The sequence below is a fragment of the Tetrao urogallus genome (genome assembly GCF_951394365.1).
Source record: "Tetrao urogallus genome assembly, chromosome: 6".
NCBI lineage: Eukaryota > Metazoa > Chordata > Aves > Galliformes > Phasianidae > Tetrao > Tetrao urogallus.
The window spans coordinates 12,474,184-12,486,261 of NC_136819.1; the positions used below are offsets into that span (position 1 = coordinate 12,474,184).

At 40.6% G+C, this 12,078-nt stretch overlaps 1 protein-coding gene across 1 annotated transcript in view; it reads left to right on the forward strand.

Moving 5' to 3' along the window:
* KCNC1 (potassium voltage-gated channel subfamily C member 1) overlaps positions 1–12,078 on the forward strand; it is a gene marked incomplete at both ends in the record, with an annotated part of 100,883 nt that overhangs the window by 79,024 nt on the left and 9,781 nt on the right. Inside the window, one exon of the mRNA XM_079536888.1 lies at positions 3,608–4,541. Coding sequence (XP_079393014.1) covers positions 3,608–4,541 — 934 coding nt within the window. The remainder of the gene's footprint in view (positions 1–3,607; positions 4,542–12,078) is intronic.

Consider the following 12,078-nt stretch of genomic DNA (forward strand, 5'->3'; position numbering starts at 1 on the left):
GATAGATGGATAATGATATATCATTAATATATTTTTATACCAATTATATATTACACATTCATTTACAGAAGGCTTCCAAATTTCTACATCCAATCGTGGGTAAATGCACCAGAGGTGGGTGCCAGTGAATGAACTATCAGGTGTGGTTCTCATTCACTTCTGCACTTCTTTGGATCAGCCAAAGGACTGGGAAACTCTAATGGGACGTTTATTAAGAGGCTGCTCAGTAGTTGCTCTGTGTGCAGTTTAGTAGAACTTTCTGGTCTTTTTAAAGTCCCTTTTGTGGGATGCCTTGGTAGGAAGAGCACTGAACACCAGTTTCCATCTTATGAGTGGCCCTGTGGCAATGGAGGCAGGAGCCTTCTGCAAAAAATCTATGTTACGTTACCAAAATGTTGTCACAAAACAATTGTCTCCTTTGCAGCTTACAGGGCACATCTGCTTCCCTGACCACTGAGCTGCTATATCTCGAGGATATTTCTGGAGGACTATACATTGCTGAAGTACTGTAATTTGCTTGTACAAAACAACCATACACTACAGAAGCTGTAAATTTCACAGAATCACGGCATCACAGAACAATAGGGTTTAGAAGGGACCTTTGGAAATCAACTAGTCCAACCCCTCTGTAAAGCAGGCTCCCTGCACAGGAAAGTGTCCAGGAAGGTTTTAAATATCTTCCAGAGCTGTGAAATGTAGATAGCACAAGGCACATTCTAGACGTGGCAAGATGTAAAAATACTCATTGGGACACATTGGTATAATTGTTACATTTAAAATCAAGGGCCTTTCAGTACTGAAGCGTGGAATGGCTTAGGAGTATTTTTTCTTCTCAAACACAAAGTAGGCTTTATGATTAGATAGTAATTTGACAGTGAAAAAAAATACAAAATTGAGATCCATCTTGTCAATAACATTGCTTGGAGTCAGTTTTATGAAATCTTGAAAGCAGACCTACAGCTCCAAAGAAGCAAAGTATTTAAGAGCACACTTGTATGTGTGAAGGAACTCTGCATGTTCTTAAATACAGACAGAACCATTCATGCTCATTCAACAGATACTTCCCTGCTCTGCTGAACCGGAGACTAAAAGTTTTCAATTCCCCTCAGAAACCAAAGAGAACGCACACAGCTAACAGCAAGAGAGAGGATGGTTGTGATGTTCTCTACTGATAACACTGCTGGCATTTACCACTGCAGAGAATTTAAATATCCTGTCAGAATTGGTCATTTCTTCCCTTCACTATTGGAAAACAGCACTTTTTAACACAGTTGATGTGAAAGAGCAGCCTGACAGTTATCCTAAGCAGGAAAAACTCACTCGGGAGATGTATTCATATATGAGAAGAATCACATTTTGAGTCAGCATAAAAGGGCCTTTTCACAGATCCCTTAAAATGCAAAATGGTTCAATTCCCCTCTCTGCTTCTTATCGGCGAGTGCTACCTGGTTTAATGAAGTGTCAGCATTTCCTTCTGCATCCTGAATTCTCAAGGCTCCAAAACTCTACAGTAAAAATCTGCTCCAGGCTGAAATGGAGCAGCCATGCTCCAAGGCTGCTGGGAACATATTCCTGAATTCTTGTTGAAAAATGTTTTTTGGTTCTTGTTTTACTGATACTCAGAAAATTGGGCAACTAACCCTTGCTTAATTATGCTCTGAACATTAACAATATCATGCACAATCTGACTTCGACCACTCAAAAGACTCTTTGACTTATTTTTCAGAAAGACTATTGAGAATTGGTGAAGTCAGTAACAAAAAAATGAAAACTGGGCAACCTGATTCAGCTGTGCATATCCCTGTTCATTGCAGGAGAGTTGGACTAGATGACCTTTAAAGATCCCTTCCAACTCTAAGGATCCTATGATTCTATAACATATAGGAGCTGTTCACCTAGGATCACAAAGCACATACCACAACTTATCATTTTTTAACCTATTTTACAGATGAAGACACTTTGCCTCGAGAAATTTCCCTAATAGGACAATCCAATAAAAAGATACCAGCAGTCCTACTTCTTACCTTCCCTAACCTCTAGTTTGCTTATCTTCCTAGACTACCATATTAAGCTGTGATTTTAGCATGTATTAACATGTACATTGGACCATTACATAAGAATGCTCTGATAGACTGATGCAAGGGAAGGTACTTGGTTTTGTATCTGTGACAGCGGCTAAGTTTCTCATCTGTTTGGCAGTAAGGCTGGATTGAAAATGGAGAAAAGCCTGTTTGCTTCTGTATCTTCCAAGCTTATTTCCTCATACTGGTTAAATACTGGCACAGGCTGCCCCAGCTATGGAGATACTCAGGATCTGACAAGGCCCCAGGCATGCCTGGGTACAACTTTGAAGTTGCCCCAAATGACCTGCAGAGGACCCTTCCAACCTAAATAATTCTGTGATGTCTCTCTATTAAACAGCTTACTTTAAACTTGGCAAATACTTGCTTTTGACTTTGTTTGCTAATAGGGAAGGTCAAGTGCAGTTTTGTACTATGTCTACCTAAAAGAGCAGACAGGAGGAACTTCTCGATTGCAGGAGAGCATTGGTAGCATGAAGCAGAAGTTATTTTTAACTATTCTATTCCTTTGGCAGTGATTTGTTTCAGAGTATTGCTCTGCATTTACTGGCAGCAGACAATTAAAAGAAACCAGCTCTTTTTAACCTCTGCTCTGGCTACACTACTAAAAAAGGGACAGTACAATTAATGGAATACTACGAGAGTATCTAAATAATATTTTAATTTATATAGTTCTTCTTGTTTATACAGTGATCTACTTGATCTGTTAAAGGAGGATTGAGCAGAGAAAGTGTGGTCGTTACAGTTGCTAATTTCATCCTGACTGTTCCCCTCAGTTATAATGGAATATAACCAAGGGATCTCCTTTAAGATGAGGAGAGCAGGAGCTGAAGCAGAAAAAGCAAATAATTCTTACAAAAACATTCACTGACTTTGGGGGCTGCTTCCGTCTTCAGCATAACTTGGTTAACCAAACTGAAGTCGTGTACTGCAGGAAAGCTTGGTTTGGTAAGTGCCTGTTCCTTGACCTGTCCCTAGGATTTAGTAATATAACCTAACAATGCCAAACCAGACTCTGATCCTTACTGTGGAGGCCACCTGAGACTGCCATTTGTATTTACCAGCACCTTACTGAGGAATCTGAAGTGCCACAGCTCTCACCTGGCTGGGAGCAAGAGGCAGCCACCATACCTCTGACACAGTGCCGTGAAAGGACTCCTGCATGACCACTGTCCTGGGAGGTGTTCACTATCTTTAAGACCAGAAAGACTCAGTTTAGGCAGGTACAATTTGACTATGTTCTTAAACGGAAATACCAAAGAAAGCTCTGAGATTCAAATGCTTGCTTAAATTCATACTCACACTGAAGCGCTATCTGTAGAGGAATGGACATCAGCATGTACTTGTGTACTGGTTTCCCTCCAAGTTTGAATGTCAAGCTATCTTTGCTGGTCAGACTTGGCACCTTCAGTCCAGAGGAAGAAGGCTTGGTATAATCTTCAGTTCTAGCACAGCTCTTGTCTCTCTTTTTTGTCAGAATCAAAGCTTCTGTGCTTAACATTTCTCTCATATCTTTCTTTTCACAGTACGTGGCATTTGCCTCCCTCTTCTTCATTCTGGTCTCCATCACCACCTTCTGCCTCGAGACCCACGAGAGATTTAACCCCATTGTGAACAAGACAGAAACTGAATTCATCGGGAATGACACCCAGGTGCGGCACTACAGGGAAGCAGAGACCGAAGCCTTCCTCACCTACATCGAAGGTGTCTGTGTGGTCTGGTTTACATTTGAGTTCTTGATGAGAGTCACTTTCTGCCCAAACAAGGTGGAATTTATCAAAAACTCTTTGAACATCATTGACTTTGTGGCCATACTGCCTTTCTATCTAGAGGTTGGACTCAGTGGCCTGTCTTCCAAAGCTGCTAAGGATGTCCTGGGCTTCCTCCGTGTAGTCCGTTTCGTGCGAATCCTGCGAATTTTCAAGCTGACCCGCCACTTCGTTGGGTTGCGGGTCTTGGGACACACCCTCCGTGCCAGCACAAACGAATTCTTGCTGCTCATCATATTTCTGGCATTGGGCGTCTTAATCTTTGCCACGATGATCTATTATGCCGAGAGAATAGGTGCTAAACCAAATGACCCTAGTGCCAGTGAACACACACACTTTAAAAACATCCCCATCGGCTTCTGGTGGGCTGTTGTCACCATGACGACCCTGGGCTACGGAGACATGTATCCTCAGACTTGGTCAGGCATGCTGGTGGGGGCCCTCTGCGCTCTCGCTGGCGTGCTGACCATTGCCATGCCTGTCCCTGTCATTGTGAACAATTTCGGAATGTATTACTCCTTAGCTATGGCTAAGCAGAAGCTACCAAAGAAAAAAAAGAAGCATATCCCGAGGCCACCCCAGCTGGGATCCCCCAATTATTGTAAATCTGTCGTAAACTCTCCACACCACAGTACTCAGAGCGACACTTGCCCACTGGCCCAAGAAGAAATTTTAGAAATTAACAGAGCAGGTAGGAAACCTCTTAGAGGAATGTCCATCTGACCGTTAACCTCCATCCCGCGTAGTGATTTAAGATTCAGCCAGACTGCTTTCTTAGAGCAATGGGTAGCACATTTATCCATTCTAGTCCCACCATCACACAGTGAATAATATGTGTGAAATCTAGGTTGCAGGGACAAATGGTACAAGTGGAGGCTGATCAGCAAAACTAAGCATGAGAGCACGCTCTAGGAGCCCAAACTTTGGTCCTGGTTAAGGGCATACAAGTCTCAAGATATTTTGAAGAGCTGTTACATCTAGTGGAAGAATTTTGAGAGTTCTACAGCTATTTTGCTGGACTGTGTAATGCATCTCAGAGGCTCCTGAGAGCTGAATGCTTCATAGAGCAGAGTAGGAGCCAAGTACTCAGCAATTACAGAGTTCTCTGACAAAACAGGGCTGGAATTCGAAACAGCCAGATGCTTTCTCATTTGTTCCCAAGTGGGACCTTTCAGCTGTTTTAAATGGCAGATATTGTACATCTCATTACAGAAACTAGGTGCCTAGTAAGTTGAAGGGACAACTATACCACTATACCATCATGCATATTCATGAGACGATCCGTCTCTTTCTGATGATTAACTGCAAAGTAGAACAACAGCTCAAATTCTTGACACTAATACAAAATGACTCATTCTGAGACAAGACTAGATGTAAGGATGTTTATTCCATGGCATGTTAACCAGTTATTCTATAATATTCCACTAGAAATTAGCATTTAGAACTATGAAGAGTTTTGAACTACATTTTCTAAACCACACTCCTTTTTTGGGTTGGTGAGTTACAGCTCTCAACCTAGCGGCAGAGGCTGACTGGAAAAGGTCTGACTGGTCATTACTGGCTGGTTTGACCTGAACAGTGATTGCCTCATATTATGGTATTTTTACTTTTAATTATACTGATTTATGTCAGCAATAGGTGAAACCAGAGCAAAATTAATCATACTAATTCTACCAGGGGGGAGGGAAATGAAAAAAATACTAGTCACCATGGAATATATTATAATATCCCATGGCTAGTGGTTAATTATGGGAATATCTCAGTTTTATGAGAATCCTCCTATAGCACATAAAGTTACGGGGCTCCAATTTGATTGTTTCAACCCCATAATCTACCTCTACCCACGGAATATCACTATTTATTCTATGGAGTAATTTCAAAGTAGATAATAATGTCAAAAACAAAGCCAACTGCATTTTTGGCAGATGTCCCAACCGAGATGCATAGTAGACATTTTACAGCCTATTCAGAATATTCCCCTGTGTTGCATTAGATAAAACAGATCTCCAATCAAGTGATTTTAACTGACATCTAGACAAGGGATGTTTGGAAAGAGCTAGAGTATACCTATGATGGTCTTGTGTTATCATTTCTTTTACTTTGAAGAAAATTCTAATTTGTTACTCATCCTGAGTGAGGTATTTTCTTGTCATCTCATAGCCATGCATGTTGATGTCATTGTGAGAAGCACAAAGAAAGTGAGACTTTCCTTTGTGTATAACTTCACCTATGCCAATGCTAATTTTGGAGGGGAAGAGCTGGTGGGAACTTTTCTCTCTTCTTTTGTCTTTTTCCTTTTGTGCAACTGTGTAAAATCCATTCAGAAGGTAAAGAGCTTTCTTTTTTTTTTTTTTTCTTTTTTCTTTTTTTTTTTGTTAAAGACTATTCCATTGCAACAGGCCAATCACAATTCACGTGACTGATAGACTGTCTCTTTCCTATTGTATCTTTGGTGCATAAGCGTATGGTTTTATCATCCATTCCCTTCAGGTTGCAAATGCTTATCACGAGTCATGTCCAAGCAGCAAACTTCCTCGTAAGTGATGCCCATGGGGCATCATGTATCAAGAGGGATAGAGTGCACAGACAATATGGTGCATTTTCTACCACAAGCAATATGCCAACCACCCTCTCGTAAAGTGTGTAAGACATCTCACTTCTGAGTACTTTAGCAAACAGCTACAGAGCGACCTTCTCAGAAATCCTTTCCTTTATAAAGTTCCTTCCATTACATATCCTGGTCATCTCTGGGAACTAGAGGACTAAGAATTCTACAAGTTCAATGCAAATCCACACTGGTATCCTGAGAATACATGTTATTTTGGTTCAATGTGGAACTGTTTTGCCACCACCAGTGCTCTAAAATCAGCTGTTACCACGATATCCATGAAATATCGACAGTAACAGCAACTTATCTATTTCTGCAATAATTAATTAGAAGAGGCTATTTTTATACATGTGTACAAGCATATACATTTTGAGAAGTAACAAAGCACACTTGTATTTCAGCTAACAAAATGGACTTGGTAACACTGTTGCTGAAGACCTGTTTCTGATAATTATTATGCACCACTAGCAGCAAAAAATATTGCCTACATCTCTCAGCTTTCTCACAAGGAAAGATCTATATGTGTGCAAGAGATAATTGCAAAATGATAAGGTCAGAACTAACTGTTAAAACAAGATCTGCACTGCCTTGGATGTCGAGGTTCACTTTATGTATATGAAGCTTTCATAGGCTCTAACTTGTTCCTGAAACTATAACCGCACATCATATAAAAACAGAGACTTGCAAGTAGTGATGCTCTCCTTACTGTAGAATATTTGCATTAGTTAACCCCACCTAGCCGTAGGCAACCAGTTAGCATCATGCTAGGTACTCAGAATGGGTCCTTCAGACCTAATGCTTCTGAAATAATGCTGAGTTGCTCAAGATATTTTTTGTAATTTTTAACAGGAAATGTTCGGTGTGGCGGTGTCTACGTGATATACAGCCATACTATGCATATCTAATTACATTATTCAGACTCATAAAAAGGCCTATTTACCTGCTCAAGAGTAAGAGGCATCACATGAAGTTACTAATTCCATATATTATTTTTGGTGGAATGATTAAATTCTTCACAAAACAATGATGAGTATGAAATAGTTCCATGTATGATTACCTCTTCACAGCCAAATGCCCCCATCCGTACTCGGTCAGTAGTTCACAGCTGTTCTCAGTCCATACATGCAGGGCCAAGGGGTCTCTATGGAGATCTCTGCACAGCCATACCCCAGTGCCTCCTCACAGGCTAAGGAGCACTTTCCTGGCACAGACATGCAAAGAGCAGAACTTTGCCCAACGGCTGCACAGCTGCTGCCAATGATACTATGGTGATTTGCATGCAAAGCAAATATGTTTTGAATTGAAATTAGGGTAAGTTTGAATTGAATTTTTAAATAGACCCCAACACTTTCAGCAGCCCAGTCCTGTGTAATCTACATCTGGCAGGAGATATCTTTAAATAACTGCTCTTGGTTTTAATTTCACAAAGAGCTCTATCATGCCCTTCCCTGCCTGCAACAACTCTCCCTGCTCTCCACTTTATCCTTTCCTGCCAGTGGGCAGCTGGGAGAGCAGCAGAAGGGGAGGAAAGGCATTTCAGAGGCCCTCACCAGTAGCATTAAGAAAGCAAAGATTACCCCTATAAAAAAAACGTTCTCCAAGATAGCTTCTGGTGTCCTTAAATTCTCAAGATAATGTTTATATAGTGCCAGGAGGAACTGGGCCTATGACAGCACAAAGGAGCAGATCTTCATCTTTGGATATCTGTAGTGTCCAAAGGAGGGCTACAAAGATGGTGAAGGATCTGCAGGGCAAGACGTATGAGGAGCAGTTGAAGTCCCCTGGTTGGCACAGCCCAGAGCAGAGGAGCTGAGGGGAGGCCTCATGGCAGCCTATAGCTCCTCACAGGGAGCTGAGGGGCAGAGCTGAGCCCTGCTCTGTGTGACAGCAACAGGACCTAAGGGAACAGCATGGAGCTGTGTCAGGGAAGGGGCAGATGGAGGTTAGGGAAAGGTTCTGCACCAGAGGGCTGTGGGCATGGAACAGGCTGCCCAAGGCAGTGGACACGACCCCGAGCTGCTGTTGTTCAAGGAGCACTTGGACAATACTGTCAGACATAGGGTTTGAATTTTCCACGATCCTGCATGGAGCCAAGATTTGGAATCAGGGGACTTTGTGGATTTCAAAATTGGGATATTTTATGATTCCAATATTTTCATTTTATACAGGGTGTAATTTAACTGAGCAAGATCATATGAAAGGTCTGTGACAAAGCTGTTAGTAGAACGTAACAACTGAGCAGCAGTCACAACCATAGTGCCCTGTACTGCAGTGTCTTTCATCTTCATAACAAAGCAAAATAAGAAGACGGGAAGGGGAAGGCAAAATTAACTTCAAATAGAAACAAAGCAGAAGAAGACAGACTCCAACAGCCAAACTCCATGATTTCTGCTTCAAACCACACATCGTCCTACAGATACTAAGTAATTTATCTCAGTAAACACAAACGGACTTCAAGGTACAAGTTTGTAAGAAAACCTTAAAACACACAAAACAAATATTGAAAGTTTTGCTATGAAAATGTTACTTAGCTCTTAAGGCTCTCTCTTCTGTGAGCTGTGCACTTACCTTAAGTATAGGCTGTCTGCACAGTTACATCTCAAAGGTGATGTAGATGAAGAAATGAAAGTCGTTTTCCAACACTGCAAAAGAAATTAAAATATGAATGGAATTATAATTTCATTTGATGTCTGCACACTCTCTAGTGCCACAGAGTAATGATCTTAAAAATGTATCCTTAATACACTACCAGAGATGAAGGTTATTTGGGTTTTGCTAAGAAGCCAATCCCAGCCTTTTATTATTTCTGTAGGTATATTTAAAACATCTGCACACAAAATGCTTATGTTAATTTTAACATAGCCAAAATAAGAACTTGTCATCTCTGATCAATTCTGCACACAGCTTCACATAAACTGTACTCCAAGAATATTGTATCTTTATACAAATGTGTTGTGCAGACACATTTGGTAACTTTTTCATAGTGTACTGATAGCAAAATTTCCTGCTTTATTGCATAGCTTGAAAAATTTCGGATAAATATTATTAGAATTCAGGAATTCTAAGAGGAAGTGAAAAATATCTATTCTTACTAATGTATCTTTAGCTTTGGAAAAACTTCTGCAGTTGTTTTAGTTCCCTGCCCCTCAAACTTTTTCCAGAACCCACTCCATAACTATCCTGCTGTCTGAATAGTTAAGGCCATCTTACTCCTGACAGAGAGGAAAAACACTGCTATAGTGACTTCATTGTACTCCATGGGCAGATGAATGGGAGCAAGCTGTGACATTATAACTTACCATTTCAATGCAATTTACTGAGATAGAGCTGATTTCTTTTAAAAGAAATAATGTGGAGTATTTCAATTTTATCAGTCATGTCTTCTGGAAGCACTGCTCTTTTCTCAGGGTTTCCTTTTTCTTCCCTTCTGTCACTGTAACCTAAATAACCTGTATTTTTTGTGCAACGCATTGGTTCTAACGTCAGAAGTCTGCTGAGCATTGTAATTCCAGTGCCAGTGCTCAGTGGGAGCTGGAGAGTCTTGGCAGATCTTGTCACGGGCCTATTATGCTGCTTAACATATAGCTGTAGACTGTGAACTTCAGTGTTGTGTTTTTTTTTATGGATAGCAAACCATTGTTGAAGCATAGGTATGCAGTCACTGCGGTGGTCCTTCCATCCACAGGAAAAGAAAAGGTTGCTAGATTTTGTGTCATAAAATCTTTGACCATCTCTGCAGGAAGGACTGTAGATAGCAGTGTAACTGCAAAGAGTTTAGGTCTGTTTCAGCTCAGATAGCTTTGATGTTTGTATACATTGCATACCAAATATGCAAAAAGGCAGTGAATATAAGATAGCAGGAAGATGCTTTTCTTTCCTCCTTGTATTTAATCTGTTTGGCCTTTAAAACATCAGAATTCATCATTCCAAATAGCAAATGAGGCAGTGATTACATCTTAACATTACTGAAGATGGGGGCTGGTCCTCAAGATCTAACACAGAAATGTTAACAACTCAAAAGTAATAATGCTCAGTTCTTCTTTTTTAGATTAAAATGCACTTGCCTGAGGTCCCCCCATATGTTGAAGGAAGAATTAGGAGTCTCAGAGAGTAACTTACTCATTTATGACCTGAACTGCTCTCCAGAGGTGGTTTTCTCAACAATTGATCTCAGGTGACTGCAGCTCTAACTTAACTTCAGTTAAGTGCCTACAGATAGGTGAAAATAATTTGGACTTTTTTCTTGCTTACCAAGTAACATTTCTGCAATCTCACTGCTGTGGATCACACACAAAGCAGAATTTATAACCAATACAATGTAATATTTTCTTGCACAATTATTCATTTATCATTTCCTGTAGAGATAAAATCAGTGGCTGTCTCTTGTACCACATGCTTGTTTACATTAGGATTTGAGTAGGAATATCAGTCTCTGTACCATATCTATTGAAAGCAAAAAGGAAGAGCAATGAACTCAAGTACAAAACTTCAGGTTTCTATTTTTTTTTGGTCCACGTGCATGCCAAGTCCACAATGGCTGAAGAGTTTTGCCATCCAGTGAGTTAAATGAAAGTGTGCAGTAGCCACAGCCAAATCCCTAATGAGGAAGGTTTGGACAAAGCCCCAGAGCCGTACGAGTAATTAATGAGAAAGTAAAAAGAGCCCCTTGCAGCTCTGAACTGGCTTCTGTCCCTCTGCCAGCAGAGGAGTCTGGGGATTTCCTTCAGCACTGCTGTCCTTTCGCTGTTGTTTCCCATAGCAGATACATAGACACATTTCTCTGGCACTGTGTGAAAAACCGATAAATAAATAAATAAATAAATAAAATTAAAATAAAATAAAAAGGAGAATCTTATTAAACAGTCCCCTGTGGCCCAGCCACAGTCAGACATAATTATGGGGACTAGCAGGACTATACTGAGCTGAAAAACAATCCTAGAACTAAATAATAAATCTTTGGACTTTTCATGCCTTAATAATTTAATGAGCACACGAGACACTTTTAGTGATGGGAAAACAGAAACAAACACTCCAGTCAAATAAGCCTAGCCAGTGCCAATCCTGCAGTGTGAGGCAGCTGTAAATGTGGTAAACCATCTTTCTCGAGTGCCCTTTCAAACACATGTGCCTGCCACCATAGCTTCCATGCCATCCACTGCCAAATGCAATCCTGGGATATGAAAGAAGTACTCTTGGCATCTCTCCCTCCTGCTGTATTAAGTATGAATGATATTTGTAGGATAGATACAACAAAAGGCATCTTTGCTGCAATAGCACTAGTCAGATGGGGTATCCATTATTACAAAAGAACAGGGGAAAAAAGGGCCTAGGGTATGATATGATAGTGCTGTGCCCAGCCCATTATCTTATATCCCTCTTACTTTGTACATAATGGACATTTTCTCCATTGGCTATTTGCTTGTCTGTTTATAAGAAAAAAGCTGAACTAACAAACAATCCACCATTCCTCCATTCTCACTGTCACTGTTCACTGTATTCATCCATGTTCCATGTCTCAGACACTCTCCATACTGTACAGATCATCATACTGTATTCTTCAGTCAGGGCGGTGTTACAAGAGTATAGCATTCCTCACTCAACTGCAACCCGTACCTGACAG